Below are 17,745 nucleotides of genomic sequence, written 5' to 3'. Positions count from 1 at the left end.
GATCCCACCAGGGATGAATGCAAACTCCAGCAATGAATTGCCCAGGAAAGGCCTGCTTGGGCTCACAGCTCTCTGGAGGAGTCAAGCACCCACAAACCAGGGTGGGTATTGAGGCTGCAGATGTATTTAGGGTAGGGGGTGCAGGAGGCCCCATTGAGGAGCACCCCCATGATCCACCACCCAAACTGGGGGCTCCCACTCCACAGCAACTCTTCACCTTCCTGTTTGCCAGCATTTATGTGACATCTATTGCTCAGTTTTTAAATCACACAGTTAAAGGCAATGAAATACAATGCCCATGGGGACAGGGACACAGCTCAGAGCTGCTCTTAAGGATTTGCTGCATTCAGCCAAAGCATCCACTCACCAAATGGGGCCATCAGGCAGGGGGTTTGCTCCTGCTGACTCCAGTGCTCTTTATCTGGAGGGGTTTGAGGTCTCAGCGTTAACAGAGGTGCCAAGGCAACCTCTACCCCAAACTGCTGCTGACCTCACCCTGATAGGGACAAAGACTGGTTGCTCCCTCCTTTAAACCCTACTCTGGGTGGTGCCTGACCAGGTGGAGCAACTCAGCCCCATCAGTATCCCCACCACACCACCTGCTTTGCCTAAGCAGGATCAGGCCAGTGGTGCCCCACTTCTGCAGGGCTCCCAGCAGCAGGGACCCCACAGGCTTCATGCACCAGTGATCTGGGTTTGTCCTTGACTGACACATCCAGCTCTGTAAAGCAATAGGACAAGCAGGAATAAGCTCTCTGTGCCCATCACCAGTGCTTCTGGGCTGGGAAGGGACATATTTGCCCATTGCTCAAGCTCATTTTTTGGCAGGTCACTATTACAATGAGCTCTAAAGAGCCAGGGAGGGGATGCAGCCGGTCCCACTCGGGGCCTCATGAACCCTGAGAGGTGGATAAAGAGCTGCTTGGCAATACAATAAAGGAGGGTGTCTCCGTACCTCAAAGGCACGTTGGGAAGCCTGGCTGAGGCTGAACACCAGCAGAGCCTCCAGCTCCCATCCCGCAGCACCACGGGGCAATGGGACAGCGTGGACCATCTCTATGGGGGATACTGGTCTCTACCTCACTTCATGGATGAGCTGGGGCACAGGGAGTCTCAGATCCCAAGTACCACACAACCCAGGGGGTTCAAAGCCTCTTTGGGAACCAAACCTGCGATCCCTCCGTGCCTGTTCCCATCCAAACTCCAATCCAGAGTGGCACAGGTCCTGCTGGTCTTCCCTGCATCCCACCAGAGTGGCCATGCCCGCTTGTTGCCATCCTGCTGCAGTGCATGGGCTGGACAGGAAAATGAGACAATCTCCAGTATTGCATCTTAGAAACCATCAGTGAAATGAGCTATTTCCATTAAGTGCAATCTAAGTTATGTGGCACTGTCAGGACTGATGATGGAACACACTCCCTTCGGCATCGCCAGCGCAGGAGGATGTATTTCACGAGCTTCATTTCATGGTCCATCACTGACCTCACCACACATACACACACTTGCACCCACAAACCCCGTTCCCTTGAGCTGGACTTCCCAGGAAAAGAGCATCCCACCCCATTCCTGTCTCACTGTCTGGGATGGGTGGATGGAAAGCACCGCAGTTGGGGTTATGGATGGTAGGGAGCTGCGCTGTGCAGTGTGCCATGCCCCAGGGCATGGATGGATGGATGGATGGATATGGGATGTGCCTGGGAGAAGCAGCACCTCCCGCCTGCATTACATCCCTATCAGAGCCTCAATGCTTTACCCACCGGAGCCAGCAGCTTGAATTAGGCTTAGATTAACAGGTTTGATCTCTTACTTTGAGTTTTATGCCTTTGAGACTGCTTTTAAAGCTCAGAGGAGTTAATTTCCAGCAGAGCTGCCGTGCTGCTGGCAGGCCCAGCCGTGGCCATGAAATACCAGCCCCTGCTCAAGACGTCAGAGGGGAACAAAGATAGACTGTGATGCAGGGAAGATGCACGCATTCCGCATCATGTCCCAGGAATGCAGCACAGCCCTGAAGACACATGGCTCCAACCTCCCTGCCAAGCTGATCTTGTCCTCTTTAAATAGACTCTTTAAATAGACACCCTCTCGGGGGCTTCCCAGGCTTTTATATGGCACCTAATAACAGTTCACAACCATCGTATCCTCCTGGATGCTCCGGGAAGCTCCTCACTGGGTGCTGCTCCCCAGGCGCCCAGATCTCATGGTCTCAGGGTTTGCAGGAGCTCTTGGCAGTGCTCCCACAGCTTCCCTGCTCCTGAAGGGAAAGGCTCGAGGCACAGCAACCTCTCCATCTAAATTAAACCGGGCTCTATTTACCGCTCATGCTAATTGAGTTACATTAACTCCGAGCTGGATGAGAAGCAGAGCCTGCCCTTACAGTTCCTGGTCTTAATACGTTTAGTGCTCAGAGGAGCGCACGCCAGTGCGTCGTCGTGTTCAAAGCGGAGGAATTTGGTCCTGGGCTGTTTTCATCCTGCCCTGACAAGGCTGGCTGGGAACGCAACGGGGTTTGGGGGATTGGGGTGCAGAAGGGCTGTGAGTTCAATGCAAAACCGCTGGGCTTCTGCCACTGGTGCTGGGGAGCAGAAACCCCACTGCGGTGGCATGAACGGTGCTGGATGGTGCTGGAGCACTGAGATGGGCTCAGGGTGATGCCACTGCTGCATAGGCAATGAGCAGAGGGTGCTACCAGGAGTGGGAGCAGCTTCTCACCCTGGTCCATATCCTCTCATCTCAGCAGGAATACCAGGATCCAACCTCATCCTCTTGCAGGATCCGGTCCCCATGGTGCCATCCTCACTGTCCCCATCCAAGTGGCACAGCCTGCAGTACCCGCTTAAAAGCTGGGGCACAGCACAGGACAGAGGTATCAGTGCAGAAGGAGGACGTGCCATCAGTCCTGACGCCATCAAGATGAGCCTCATTCAGAAAGCTCAAGCAGGAGACTTCAATAAGACCGGAGGACGCTGCCAAGAGTCACACTTCCTATATTGAAGTGCATAAAAGCTGGACATGTAAGACATGAAGAAAGCACTGTCAGGGTAGGCCAGTGCCAGCCAGCAAATATATAACAGTGGGAACATGAAATATTAATCACTGGTGCATAAAACAATAGGAAAAACCTGCCTTTTGAGGCAGCCATCAATCCTCACTCAGCAGGGAACATCAAGAGACGCTAATACCATACAGGTTCTGCTTAAATATTTGCCTTCCTTAATGCTCACGCAAGAAGCATTTGCTTTGAAGTCGAAAATAGACTGTAAATGTCTTTTGTGTGAGATGAAACATGATAAGACATGAAACCAGGAGGCTAAACTGTAGTTAATCACGGTGGTTTTACAAGCAACAAATCATTGCAGCAGACAGTGAAGTGCATCAAGCGCACGCCATGAGGATCGCAGGGAGGAGGACCCCAGCTGGACACCACCCTCCACCAGTGGGGTTTTGGGTTATGGGCCAGTGAGGTGGCCATGGGAGCAGCCGTGGGGCTGGAGCAATGCTGGTGGAGGGCTGGATCCATGCTCACAGCATTGGACTGACTCTTGCAGGGCTGGATTGATGCTCTCAGGGCTGGACCGATGCTCTCAGGTGATGCTCTCGGGGCTGCACCAGTGCTCGCAGGCCTGGACCAATACTTGCAGGGCTGGACTGAAGCTCACAAGGCTGGACCAGTGCACATAGAGCTGGAATGATGCTGGTGCAGCCCAAAGCAGCTTTCCCTGGTGAGGCCTTACCCCCAGGGCATGGGGTGATGTGTTTTGGGGATGGTTCATCCGGTCCCAACACCACAGCATGGAGAGGGCAGGAGTCCTGTGGGCACCCCTGTGTGCCATCACCATCCCAAGAAGGTGGCACCGGCTCTGCCTGCACCCATTCATAGGCTGGGGGTGATTATCCCACCCTGGGCAGACTCTGGGAGACCCATGCACCCCAAAAACATGGGATGTGCTTGGGATGAGGATGGAGCGCACGGTGGGTACGGCTGTCTGGGCAGGGGAAGGGCAGCCCCACCGTCATCACACATCACATCCTGATGCATCCAGCAGCCATTCCTGAACGCAGGATTGTGCCTGCACCACAGCACGCACAGCCAGCCCGAGACAGGAACATCCCACATCAGAAGTGAAGCTCATGATTAGAAGCGATGTGCACTCGAGAGCGTGAGATGAGACCCCAAAGCAAGCATCGAAGTGTGACTGATTAACAAATAACCCCTCACTAATTGCCTTAAAAAGTCGGATCTCAACAGCCAGGGAAGGAAAAAAACCCCAAGATTAACATTTTCCTTGGGCTAAACATTTTTCCGGCCTGCCCAGACCCATTCCCGGTGATTCCAGCCATGATCTCCCAAATTAACACATGCCACAAACGGAAAACTCATTTCTCCACCTTGTGGCTTTGGGAGGATTCATCAAACCTCAGGAGGAGCACCCGGCCAGCAAGAGGAAGCCTGGAATAGGGAGAGACGAAGCTATTGTTGGTGAATGAAGTGGAATGAGCCTTTAGTTTTCTCCAGCTATTGCTGGATGTGCTGAGGGATAGAAGAGCAATCCTGGATGGAGCGAGCACCTCCCCTCCTGCAGCATCCCAGGGATACCATAGAGTGGTTCAGTGCAGAGGAATTCCAATGATCCCTTTAAGCAAACTGATACTCCAGAGCCCATCACTGGGATGGGACCCCAGAATGGCTCAGGGATGCAGCTGGGGTTGAAGCACTCATTTGCCAGGATGGGACTGTACAAGAGCACCCCAAATCAGGCTGCGCTGCCTGCCCCAAGGGATGCCCCAGCGAATAAAACCCCAAAAGTGCCCCAAAAAGGGACAGGCCAAGGGAAACAGATTTAACCTGCCAGAGGGGAGACTGAGATGAGCTCTTAGGCAGAAGCTCTTCCCTGTGAGGGTGCTGAGGCACTGGCACAGGGTGCCCAGAGAAGCTGTGGCTGCCCCATCCCTGGCAGTGTTCAAGGCCAGGTTGGACACAGGGGCTTGGAGCAAGCTGCTCCAGTGGAAGGGGTCCCTGCCCGTGGCAGGGGTTGGGACTGGGTGAGCTTTAAGGTCCCTTCCAACCCACCCCCTTCCATGATCCCAGGTGGAAGCAGCCGGGTGCAGCACTGCTGGCTCGCTCCCACTGCGCTGGCTCCAAGGAATCAAAGCAATCAGAGCTTCCCGATGCCTCTGGGTCCTTTCCTCTTTCCTTGCATAACGTCATTTCTCTGGGGCCTGTCATCTTTATTAGGGGAATTAATCTCAGCCCCGCTGTGCTCTGCCGCCGCCGGAGCCATCCCGAGGAAGGTCAAAGAGGCAGCTCCTCTCCATGGCATGCGGATAAGAAAATTAAGGAATTAAAAGGGGAGGTCAGCTGGAGGCTACGGCGCAGGAAATGGATGCTCTTCTGAACGAGCAGGGAAGTGTGTGTCGCCCTGGGAGCATAATCCAATCTCTGCCACTAAACCCACAGCACTGCTATGGGGCTGCTTTTGCCTCACTAAGCAAAATCCTCTGATTCGACCCAAATTGTCATTAGGGTAATGATTAAATGAGGATGAATGGTGGAGGGGAAGGACCGGACATAGACTGCCGGAGGGGATGGGGATGCCCAGTGCTGCAGTGGTCCAGAATGGATGAAGGACCTGACGATGCTGAGGATGGTGGAGCTGGGAAGGGATGGGATCTGCTCTGCAGGGTCACATCCTGCATCCTCAGCACCAGGCACTGCCCAGGCCTTCCAGCCTGCAGTCTTTAACACGAAATCCTGGATGGATTTCCAGGTAAATGCCCCATCCCTATTTAAACCATCCTGAGTTTGTTCTCCTCGTTGTTCCAAGGATGCGGTACCCACACCAGCAGCATCCCTCCCTCTGTAGCGCCTGGGGAAGGGTTAGGAAAAGCACTTGCACCCTCCCGTGCCTGCGGCCACGAACTGCAAGGCAGCGGGGAAACACGCTGCGTTCCCGTGGGACACAGCGCTGGGAAGCCACGGGTAGCAGGAATCACCACTGCTCCTCTTAAGTGGTGATTCCCAACCTGTGGTTTCCTTCTACTGCAGCATCCCAAGGGAAACCACCCCAAAAATGCCTCCATTCCCAGCGGTGCAGGCGAGGACAGGATTCACAGGGATGGATGGATCCACAGGGGTCCCCAGTGGGAAGCAAAGGGGCAGCTCCTGCGCCTTGGGATTTGTGTGGAGGTCACCAGAGCAGGGACAAAGCAACACATAAGAGGATTAACTGGTTGAAAAGCAGCTTGAAGCAACCTTCAGGCTGGACCTTGATTAGCAATTACAGCTGGATGCGGATGGGGAAGGTGCTGAGGGTGATGCCATGGGGCATGAGCCACGGTGGGACAGGAGGGAGACATGGAGCTGGCTCCTCTGCTCCAAGGCGGACTTTACCCCTTTGGAACTGGGGTCCAGCAAAGCCCAGCTCAGGTCTCCAGCCTCCCATAAACCCGGTACCCAGCTCTGATGGGGTGAAGGGATCTTTACAAGAGAGGAGCTTCCAGTCTTTGTGTGAGGAATCCACTGTGAGGCACTGCTGAAACTCAGACCCCTTCTGCCCAGCAGGTACCACAACACTGTGAAACAAGCCGAAAACAGCTTCACTTGGGCAAAGACAGGAAGTGGAGCAGAAAGGAAACCTTCCCCAGTGAAGGTTTTGCCCCTGGGCTTGCCCAAAGGCCTCCAATGCATCCCCCTTTTACATGGCAAATCCTGGGGTAATGGTAACAGCTACAGGATTAAACCACACGCACTGACTTCGAGCTAACCCTGTAGGCTGGAGACTCCAGATGAAACCTGCCCAGGGCTTTGTGCCTGCGCCCGTGCCTGCCTCACACATATCCCACCACTGGTGCAGCCCCCCCATCACTGCAACCACCACCAGCAAAGCCAACAGCGAAGGTAACCCCTGGCAGATGCTCCACGGTGCCCTCACTTTAACAGAAGAGGTTATTTCTCCAACACAGTGACTCAGTGCTTTATTTTCAGTATAGAAACGGGTACAAGACCAGCAGTGAGCTCCAGGCAACGAACTGGTGCACTGCACTTCGTACGGGTGCCCTCCTCATGCCAGAATTGAGGGAAAACCCATACAGAGGAAAGCTGAGCACAGCAGCACCGTAAGAGCAGTGAGGCCTCCCCAAACCACCCATGTGGCAGCACTGGAGCTGCACCACCAGACCCCGGGTGAGCGAAGGGTTTTGCCATCTTCAGAACTCCTTGTGTGCAATTACAGAGGAGGGCTCGGTCTGGGGACAGGGAGGGAAGGGCACGATGCTGTTAAGGAGCCATCAGTGTCCCTAAAGCCTGAGTTGTGCAAAGGGCAGCCCGCGAGCCCCATTCTGCCCTCCCTTGCACTGAGGAACCATTGGTGCCACCGGAGTTCACAGCACAGTGATAAATCTGGTGTAAGGCCAAGTGAAAACCGAGCCCAGAGGACGTGGGGGATCGAGACCTGTGCGCAAGATGAGGGGTAAAATACCTGGCTGCTCTCTAGTGGGATCATAAACCCATCCTCGCCCTAGCACCCTGGCAGGGTTTATATAGGGCAGTTCATACCATGATCCCAGCCGAGAATAGCACCAGGGATTAACCCGGACTTTGACCTCAGCTAATCCAGAGCTATTCCCTGGAAACGCCGGAGGAGCCGCTCTGGGTTGCATCAGTGCCACGTCAGGCACATGAGCTGCTCCCATGGACCCTGATACAGGCAGAGGGATGCTGGGGAGAACAGAGGGGGTAAGGGTGGGTACAGTGAAGGGCTGCAGTCGTGTGAAACACCTTGGGTGCAGCTCACAACCCAGCCAGCAAGCACAGAGCTCCAGCACCCCCATTTTCCCCTTACCCCCCCCCCGCTCCTCCCAGCACCCCAAATCAGAGCAGCACAGAGAAGGAACTGGCCCAAGGACACCAGAAGTGTCTCTGGGGGTTCTCTTGCTGGTGATGACCCTTGACTGGATGGAGCACCCCGAGGTTGAACGCAGGACGAGCCCAAGAGCAGTGCGCAGGCAGAGCAGGATTGTGCTTACTTCTCCTTCAGGTCCTTGTCTGCTTTGCCTGAAAGGAGGAGAGGAAAAATCCGGGCTCGTGTTTCCCACCCCAGAGCCACCAGCCCTTTTTACACGGTCATTTCCCTACACCCGGCCAGCATCCTACATCCCACAAGTGGGAAGCAAGCCATGGCCAAGGGGCTGCCCTGAATTTGCCTCCCAAAGCCTTTTCTGACCCAGGGGAGGCAACGAGCAGGGTAACCACAACAGCAAATACCCCTTCCCATAGAGCAACAGTCAGAGCTCCCACTCCACTTCCCCAAGGAATTCTCCCAGCCCCATTTAAGCCACCACAGGAGCTCCCTGCCCTTGCCCTGCATCGCAATCAGAAAGCCCCAGGGCTGCGCTGCCCCTCACAGCCCCATGCAGGAGGTCCCCCACGCTCCCCATTTCACCATGGGAGCCCAGCTGAGCAGAGTGAAGCCTGGGGGATTTATAACAGGATGGAAGTGGCTCCTTGGCTTATCTGAAGAAGCAGCTACGCCCGGCCGCAAGCAGTGCAGCGCGCACCGCGTGTGGCTATCAGCAGTGTCCCCAAACGAACCGCATGGGGTGGAAGAGCTCCCAGCCACAGCCGGTACCTTTTGGGATGAACTTCAGCGAGCTGCTGAATATTCAGAAGCGGGACTGGCCCCTCTTCGGCCCGTCATTGAGGAACTCATGGCCGAGCCCGTTGCCGCACTTGCCACAAGACACCTACAAATGATAGAATCATGGCATGGTTTGGGTTGGAAAGGACCTTAAAGCTCATCCAGCTCCAACCCCTGCCACGGGCAGGGACCCCTTCCACTGGAGCAGCTTGCTCCAAGCCCCTGTGTCCAACCTGGCCTTGAACACTGCCAGGGATGGGGCAGCCACAGCTTCTCTGGGCACCCTGTGCCAGCGCCTCAGCACCCTCACAGGGAAGAGCTTCTTCCCCATTTCCAACCAGAACTTCCCCTGTTTCAGTTTAACCCCATTTCCCCTTCTCCTGTCCCTACAGTCCCATGGGGCTGTTCTGCTGTCCCCAGGGTTTCCGTGTTGGCACCTTTAAGGCCCCCGGCCGCTCCAGGCGCTTGGCCACGCTGTCCTCATGGATGGTCTCGGTGAACGCTGGCCACGGGGACGAGTGCTCGTACTTTGATCGGCTGGAGAACAGCTCATGGCCACACCTGGCACAGACGTAGATGCCTGCGATGGGTGGTGGGAGAGGGGTCAGTGATGGGGGCAGCACCCGCATGGCTCCCAAGGGACTGGGACGGGGACATGAGACACCCACATTGGACTTCATGGCCGCAACCCACATCCCATATAAGGGCCCCTCTACAGCAGGACAGGATCCCCCAAAGGGCCCCTATATGAACCCCCCCCAAGTCCGGGTCGTGTCCCTCCCTCTACGGGGGGATCCCCCAACAGACGGGACCCGCAGCCCGGTTCCCAGGGTGAAGGATGCCCACAGGAAGAACACCGCATCCCCCCCCGCCCCAAGCCGGGATTCCAGCCCTTACGGGAGGGTCCCCAAACCCCACGGGGCCCCCAGAACCCCCCGAGAGCCCCCGCCCGGCGCCGCCGGCCCCGCTCACCCGGTTGGAAGTGGTCCTTGAAGACCTCTCCCCCCAGGAAGGAGCAGAAGGACATGGCTGCGCCCGCCGCACCGGGACCCGGCCGCTCCGCCCCGGCTCCGCCCCGGCACTGCCGCACCGCGCCCACCAGAGGGCGCCGAAGGGCGGGCGGTACCGCAGGAGGGGGGGGGGGTCCCGGTACCGGGTGGGGGGGTCCCGTTATCGAGACCGCTCCGCCCCTGTTGCCCCAGTGGGGAACCCCGGTGCGGGCCCCGCCGCCCCGGTGAAGGGCTCCCGGGTGGGGGAAAGCCTCTGCGGGGGGGGCGCGGTCCTGCGGATGCTCCGGTCCCGCCGGCTGGAGCGGGGCACCCGCACCGAGCAGGACCGCGATCACGGCGGATGCTCCGCCTCCAGCAGCGGCTCCTCGCCCCGGCACCGGCATCACTGCCTGGATCCCGGCATCGCCAGGACGGGCCGGCCTCCTGCAGCACCGGCACCGGAGCTTCTGCCCTGGCACAGGGTCCGGTGGCCCCCCGGCACCGGGACTGAGCCTCCCGTCATCCTCCCCCCCCCCCGCACCAGCACCGGTTCTGCGCCTGCACCGGGTCTGCTCGTCCTCCTCCGGCCCTTCCCCGTCTGCCTCAGGTATCGGCACTGCGGGAGCGGGGCCCGGCAGGGAAGGAACCGGGACCGGGATCGGGGCCGGGTGGTGGTGGTTGGGCAGCTCTTGGAGTGACCTGGGGGCTCCCCCCATCCCGGGGGTCTCAGTGGATGGGGTGCAGGCCCATGGCCAATGGGGACCCCCATCCCATCGCCCCAGGAGCAGAGGGCCGGGGGTCACCCTTGGGACCCCCCTGGAGACCACAGTGGGAGGCGATGTGGGGCTGAAGGGAAGGAGGAGGCAGGAGCCTGGCGTGCGCAAGGTAAGCCTTGGTAAGCCTTCAAACCTGGCTTTGAAGGTGAACCTTGGCAGGCTCCAGGAGGAGCATCCAGGTGGTGGGAAGCATCTTTCACATCACCACGAGTCTCCTCTTCCCTGGTTTTACCTGAGGACCCTTGGATAAGTCCTCACCCAGTGGGCTCTCATGGAAATTCCACCTTCCTTTGGCCAAGAGCAAAAACGCTGATGCCCTTTGGACAGAAGCCGGGGTCTATCTCAAGGAACCAGCCCTGCTGCTGGATAGAGCCTGGCAGCAAAGCAAACCCCTGCTCCCTAATGCCAATGGACATCTCCATCACCCCATGGAGACCCCAGTGTGGGGCCAGCACTGGTGATGCTCCTGCCCGCTGGGCGCTGCCGCCTTCAATCAGCTCAGGCTCTCCTCCAGGCAGAGTGAACTGCCCGCTCCAGCCCTTGGGACTGATGATTCCCGTGGTCCAGCCATGCACCCATCCGGGTCCATCCCATTGCTCCCACCCTCCCAGGCACCCAGGGGTGGCTGCGTTTCAGCAGCGCATCTCCAGCCCCCACTGCACTTGCGGTCCCTGACAGATGAAGACTCCCATACAGTCCCAGGCTATTATTATCCCTGTCTCCCACTGTGCTAATGGTCTCTCAGGAAACAGCCTTTTTCTGTGTTTTTAGCTTGTAAAACCCACGGATACCGGAGCGGTTGTAAGGAAAAGGCAGATACAGAGCAGAGCACAAGCACGGGGGAGCTGATGTCCCCCTAACCCAACGGGGACAGGGAGCAGTGACCTGGCAGGACCGGCCCAGGACCAGCCCCGGGGCTTTCTGGTAGGCTGGGAAGGTTGATGGGTGGTACTGGGGATACTGGGGATGGATGTGGCATGGTGCCATTGAGAAACCTGCATGATGAGGGGTAAGCGGGGCTTTCAGCTGCCTCCCAGTTGCTCTGCTTGGGTGGGAGGTGTTGGAGAAGGGGTTCCTTCTAAAGCCCAGCTCTGGGGATCATTCTCCTCCCTTCACTCCACGTTTTGCTGTTTCAGTGCTTTGGCTGGTGCTGGTGGTGCCGACAGTGCCAGCACCACAGCCAGGTTTCTGCTCGGTGCTGGTTTTCACCCATGGATCATTTGGGGTTCACAAGTGGCTGCTGTAAGCCAGAAGCAAATCAAAAGCCACAGAACGTGGTGTTATATAAACAGGGCTGGAGGCAGCCACAGCAGAGCCTGTCATTGATTCACAGCACCGAAGTGCTTTGAAGATCCAGGTTGAGGAGGATGCAGGCGTGAGGCAGCCCCACGGCAGCACCCTGCTTAGCCCTGCTCAGCCCCAGCTCCCTGGGATGGTGTCCTGGTTCCTGCTCCAGGGATGCTGTGAGGGGGACACCCTGGATGCTGGGCTCAGCCCTGCAATGGTCCCTCTGAGCCCATGCTGCAACCCTCATCCCTCCCAAAATCAGGGGCACAGCTTTGGAGCAGGCCATGGCTTTGGCAGGAGCGGTGCAATAGAGGGATCACTGTGGCTATTGGGGATGGGACAAAGCTTTGCCATGGCCAGGAACACCCTTAGGGATACAGAGACTTTGTGCTAGTGAAAGTTTTGTGCCTCTTCAGTAAACACAGAGATTGCCAACCCCGTGCATCCAGAGCATCCTCACGCTGAACTGGGGTCACAGATTGGGCTTGCTTCATTTCAAGTCCCTGCAATGGATTAAGCAAGGGCCAAACCATTTGAGCATTAAGTGAGGAACATTTGGAGGAGTCAGAGTCCTGGTGGCTGGCATTGCATCCCTGCTCACAGCCCCTGCACTTCCACCGGGACCAATGGAAGGTGCTGATGCAGGAAAATCCCCGTTGTTCTACTGCAGACCCGGCTCATGGCTCCAGGCTCTCAGAGGCCCCGTTGCTAATTCCCTGCTGAGTTTTATCCTCCTTATACAAGCGGTTCCCCTTGTCATTGCCACCTTACCATGGTATAGTCTCCATCCCATCCCTGCTGGGATGCACAGGGAAAGCCACAAGCCTCCCATCCGCTGGCAGCTCCATGGCCCCAAGGGCATCCCGAAATAGGCTGGAAGGCGATGGGGTCCCCTGGGACACCCTGCTCCTGTTCGGTGGCTGATGGCGATGCTGATGGGGAGGGACAGGGATGTGCTGCGTTTCAAAGGGGCACAGACCCGAGCTGCTTCCCCCCATCCCTTGGCAGCACCGGCGATGCGAGCGATGTCAGACCAGGCTGCGGCAGCAGCGGCCGCCTCTCCGACCCTGGCACCGTCCCCAGGCTCCCCTCGGCGTGGGGACACCGATGGGATAACGCCGCATCCCACCGGCACCAGGGAGGACGGCGGAGGCCAGGACGGCTGCGGGCTTTTCCCATTGGATGGGGACGTAAAGCCTCCCCCTGCATCCCAGTCCAGCGGGATGCTCCTGGCTGACCTCCCGCGGGCCCCGCAGCCGCGGCTCAGCCCGGCCAGGTCCCGCACGGCCCCGTCTTCCCCCAGCGTCTCCCCATCGGAGAGCCGCGCCGCGCTGCTCCGGCTGCGGGAGGCGCGGCTGGAGGACACGAGGAGGCGGCTGTCGGAGGCGGTGCAGGAGCCGCTCAGCCGCCTCAGCCGCCTCATGGCCGAGGAGAGCGGCCCCGTGCCCCGGCCGAAGCCGGCAGCCGCGGGGCAGGATGCGGGGGGCCGCCGGGGACAGCGCCTGCGGGACTGGAGCCCCTGGGAGCCCGCCCTGAACTGCCGCTACGAGATCTGCTCCTACGGGGACGTGATCCAGGTGCTGGAAGTGGCGCAGGGGGACGCGGAGCCCCGGCTGCCGCCGCCCGAGGAGCCGCCGCCGGCGCGGCCCGGGAGCGCGGTGCCGGGCAGAGCCCTCGCCTCCATCGCGCTCCTCGCCTACGGCTACTTCGTGCTGCCGCTGCCGCCCTACGCCGCCGGCCTCTGCCTGGGGCTCGTCTGCGGGCTGGTGCTCGGCTTCCTCGCCGTCCTCCTCCTCGTACCGAGGGCCCCGCCGGTGCCGCGGGGCTGCCTGCGCCCCAAGCTGCTGCCGGGGGAGCCGCGGGAAGCGCAGCGGCTGCAGGTAGGGATGGGACGGATGGGACACGGGGTGGGGGTGCTGGGTACCACCGGCTTGTGCTGCTGCCCCATACGGCACAGCGGGAAGCAGCCGGCTCCATCTCCCCTCACGCAGGGCTGGATGAACCAACTGCACGTCTACGACCCGGAGCTTTTCCACCCCTCGCTCACGCAATCAGTGCTCGCAGTGCTGGAAGGAGCCACCCTCAAGCTCTCCTACCCCAAGAGCAACATCCCGCGCAGAGCCACCTTCGAGGAGGAGATCCTGGATGCTGCGTTCATCAGCCACCGCTCCTATGACCTGACCGACGCCAAGGTGAGCCTGGTGGTGCCCAGGGCCCTCCGATGGAGACCCTCAACACCCCAATGCCCTGGGCTGGCCTCACCGCCCCTCTCGGTGTTGCAGGTCTTCCTCTGCCCCCCCAGCCTGGCACGCAAGCGGACGTGGAACAAGAAATACCCCATCTGTGTCCTCCTCCCCGAGCCGGCCGAGGGGGAGTGCAGGGGCAGCGAGGAGCAGGACGAGGAGCTGCAGAGGGACGAGGGGACAAAGAAGGCGCCGGTGCCAGGGCAAGACATCCCAGGGGACACCAGGGAGCGGTGCCTCTACCTGTTCGGGCGGACAGGGAGGGAGAAGGAGGAGTGGTACCAGCACCTGGTGCGAGCCTCCCACGGGACACCCAGCAGCAGCCATGGTGAAGGTGAGAAGCAGCATCGGGTCCTATGCTATGTGCTGGGGACGGTCTAGGGGGTGAGCTGCCTGAGTGCAAAAAGACAAGCCCTTGATAGGCAGCAGTGAGTATATGGGGACGGGAAGAAGCTCCAGGAGCCTAGAGGACCCCCCTTAGAAGCATAGGGTGGGGGGTACGTCACTGGCATCATGGGCAGGCAGCACGTCGCCACATGGGCATCATGGCACATCACACACGAATCATAGCCAGGATGTCACCTCTTGTGTCCCCATGTCCCCAGGCACGGGCCCAGCTCCACAGAGCAGCGGTAGCAGCAGCGGGGGGAGCTCTGAGGACATCCCCTCCGCTCTCCCACCCAAGGAGCTGGCAGGGAGCATCCAGCAGGAGATTTTCCTGGATTACAGCACCTACATGGCCCAATTTGTGCCAGCGCAGGCCGGGGGCAGCCCGGAGCAGAGCCCCTCTCATGGAGCACTGGGCAGTCCCACAAAGGTGAGTGGGATGAGTCCAGCAGTGAGAGCAGGATGCGGGCAGAGGCTGATGGATCCTGCGTACAGCCACTTCCAGTGCTGTGGCTCATCTCCCAGCCAGTGGGTGCCACTGTTCATGGGGCCACCCTGCTCCAGGAGCTGGTGACTGCTGTCCCCCCACAGCTCGGTGAGGATGCAGTGGGGCACAGTGAGCCCTGCATGGCCTGGATGAACGCGCTGGTGGGACGCATCTTCTGGGACTTCCTCCGGGAGCGGTACTGGGCTGAGCAAGTGTCCAACAAGATCCAGAAGAAGCTGAGCAAGATCAAGGTGAGAGGCAGGAGCATCGCAGCACCTGGGGAAGCTCCATCCGTGAGGCTCCGCAGTGAGTGCCAGGCTGTGGTGAGCATCCCTGTGTGGTTTCCCTCCATCAGCTCCCCTATTTCATGAACGAGCTGACACTGACAGAGCTGGACATGGGCACGTCCATCCCCTCGGTCCTCAGCGCTTCCAGCCCCACCATGAACGACCGAGGTAAGAGCCCCGCAGGGACCCAGGGCTGGCTCCATGGCAGCTGTTAGTGAGGTGCCAGCCTTATCCCTGAAGCAGGGAGGTTTCGGCAGGCTCAGCCCCCGCAGAGCTGGCAGGGGCTCACCCCATCCCTCTCCTGGCAGGGCTCTGGGTGGACATGGAGGTCACCTACAGCGGCTCATTGCAGATGACCCTGGAGACGAAGATGAACCTCTGCAAGCTGGGGAAGGAGAGCACTGCAGAGGAGAGCGGCCCAGCAGAGGCAGGAGGAGAGGGGTGAGGAGACCGTGCATGGCTGGGGGTCACCCTCCGCTTGCCTGCTGAGGTGAGAGGGTGCTGGCCCCAGGGCACCCGGTGATGCTGCTCGGGGCTCGCAGGGCCAGGCCACGGCTGATCCTGCTGGCAGACAGCGATGCGGAGTCGTCCAGCGCCGGATCCTCCGACGAGGAAGATGTTGCTGCCGCAGAGCCCATGGGAGCCCTGGGGGAGCGGGTGCCACCCCCCGGCACTGAGGGGTAAGGGGTGAATGGGGTCTGTGCTGTGGGAGGCACGGGGCTGCTCCACCACAGGGGGCTCGGGGCTGGTTTCCCTGCAAGGCACACACAGGCACATCGTGCCAGCCCTTCCCTGGGGGCTCCTGTCCCTGGGGGTGCCGTGGGTGATGGCTGAGGAATGCTGGAAGCCGGCACGGGTCTGGGTCTCGCTGCAGCCACGTCAGCGGCAACAGCACGAGCCGGAAGATCCTGCGCTTCGTGGACAAGATCGCCAAGTCCAAGTACTTCCAAAGGGCCACTGAAAACGAGTTCATCAAGAAGAAGATCGAGGAGGTTTCCAACACACCGCTGCTGCTGACGGTGGAGGTGCAGGAGCTGGCGGGAACCTTGGCTGTGAACATCCCACCGCCACCGACGGACCGTGTCTGGTACCTGCTCCCCTTCCTCCCATGCAGGGTGCACAAGCATCCCCCCACCAGTGCCCCATGGCTTGGCCAGGGACTCACCTCTGGGGTTTTGGGTTCATCCAGGGTGCCAGCAAGCACCCAAAGGGACTCAGACCTCACACTCATTAATCCCAGTCTCCCATTGCAAGCCAGCACCTCCTCCCAGGAGGCAGGTCCCTAAGGCCCAGCAGCGAGGCGGTACCACACAGTCAGGACATGATGCTTTCTGCCCCTTCCCTTTCCCCATGCAGGTACAGCTTCCGAGTGCCGCCGCAGCTGGAGCTGAAGGTGCACCCGAAGCTGGGCGAGCGGGAGGTGACGTTCCTCCATGTCACCGAGTGGATCGAGAGGAAGCTGCAGCACGAGTTCCAGGTGCCTGGTCTGTAACAGGGCTCAGCAAAGCCAGCTGAAGCATCAGTGCTGCCATCAGGGACAGTGAGACCTCAGTCTGGGATAGGGGTATCTAAACAAGAGCACCAGCACCTCATCTGGTCCGTCCAGCTTTGGGCAGTCAAGAAACACAACCTAAGGAACCTGCTCTGAGCATTGGAGTGCTGGAGGAAAAGTGATTTCCTCCCAGCACATTCAGCCCTGCCCCAAGCAAGGGGATTTACAGGTGTCAGCAACAGGCAGACACCCCCAGAAGGGCTGAACTCCCCCATCCACTCTGGGTTTGGGATGCTCCCCCACAAGATACCTGCACCGCTAAGAACAGAAATGTCCCCACGGGTATTTAGGTACCCAAATCCCCCCAAAGAGCTGCCCATTCGAATGGCTTCAAAGTGCTGGTCCCTGTCCTCTGCCCTGACCGCTCTTGAAGTGTTCAAACCCACTGACTTGTTCTGGTTTCCTCTTTGCAGAAAATCTTGGTGATGCCAAACATGGACGATCTCATCATTCCCATCATGAGCTCTGGCCTGGATCCTCAGCCACCCATGGGGACACTGCCCAGGGACCCACGGGCAGGCCAGAGCCACTGCACAGAGCCCAGGGACCTCGCTGGGACACGGGGCCAACCAGGACCTGGCCACTGACTGCAGCCGGTGCCGTGGGGTCTGAGCTTCTCGGTTCATCTCATCCGCAGCACTTCTGTAGATGAGCCTCCTCCTTACACTGCAAGCACACATTCAGAGCAGAGCCAGACACAGGGCAAGGGGGTTGCTGGAGACACAAGAGCTTCGTGCACTTCCTACCAGGTTCTCCCAGCTCTGGAGCAGCGGAGGGCTGAGCTTTCCACTGTCTGGTTCCCAAAGAGGGTGCGGGACGCCCAGAGCGGTTCTGCACTGAAGGAGTTGGGATCAGCGCTGATCCAAGACATCACAGCTCCACAGCACATCCCACCCTCCCCGCCGGCAGCTGGACTGCAAGGAAAACAGGGGTGAGAAATGAGTCCAAAGCTGAATAAATCCATCACTGCCCAGTCTTACCTAGCAGCATCTTATTGTACACGAGTTCCCACAGCTGCTGAAGACGGATTCGGGATCGTGGGGCTTTGTGCAGGGAGAGGAGTCCGTGGGTCATGCTTCAGCAAAAGGAGTGCTGGGGGGTGCA

The 17,745-nt window shown here is 59.2% G+C and overlaps 2 protein-coding genes across 2 annotated transcripts in view; one reads left to right on the top strand and one right to left on the bottom strand.

Moving 5' to 3' along the window:
* The window catches only part of MSRB1 (methionine sulfoxide reductase B1), a 68,919-nt gene extending 59,187 nt beyond the window's left edge, over window positions 1-9,732 (bottom strand). The window contains exons 1-4 of the mRNA XM_057398138.1: window positions 9,606-9,732; window positions 9,071-9,213; window positions 8,625-8,739; window positions 7,941-8,050 (exon numbers count right to left, since the gene is read on the bottom strand). Of these exons, the coding sequence (XP_057254121.1) occupies window positions 8,019-8,050; window positions 8,625-8,739; window positions 9,071-9,213; window positions 9,606-9,660 (345 nt within the window). The 5' untranslated portion in view covers window positions 9,661-9,732 and the 3' untranslated portion in view covers window positions 7,941-8,018. The remainder of the gene's footprint in view (window positions 1-7,940; window positions 8,051-8,624; window positions 8,740-9,070; window positions 9,214-9,605) is intronic.
* Window positions 9,733-9,995: 263 nt separating this feature from the next.
* Window positions 9,996-17,617, top strand: LOC130593172 (testis-expressed protein 2-like). Its single transcript, XM_057398131.1, has 13 exons — window positions 9,996-10,229; window positions 11,170-11,322; window positions 12,694-13,565; window positions 13,677-13,877; window positions 13,968-14,262; window positions 14,534-14,745; window positions 14,907-15,053; window positions 15,158-15,257; window positions 15,398-15,530; window positions 15,632-15,769; window positions 15,964-16,180; window positions 16,450-16,566; window positions 17,055-17,617. The coding sequence occupies exons 3-13, from the start codon at window positions 12,702-12,704 to the stop codon at window positions 17,226-17,228; spliced, it is 2,598 nt and encodes an 865-aa protein (XP_057254114.1). The 5' UTR covers window positions 9,996-10,229; window positions 11,170-11,322; window positions 12,694-12,701; the 3' UTR covers window positions 17,229-17,617.
* Window positions 17,618-17,745: the final 128 nt, after the last annotated feature.

This window comes from Pezoporus wallicus, unplaced genomic scaffold (assembly GCF_028554395.1).
Source record: "Pezoporus wallicus isolate ANWC-B61680 ecotype Strahan unplaced genomic scaffold, APGP_CSIRO_Pwel_v1 contig_6274, whole genome shotgun sequence".
Taxonomy (NCBI): Eukaryota; Metazoa; Chordata; class Aves; order Psittaciformes; family Psittacidae; genus Pezoporus; species Pezoporus wallicus.
This window is presented reverse-complemented; position numbering and strand designations above follow the sequence as displayed.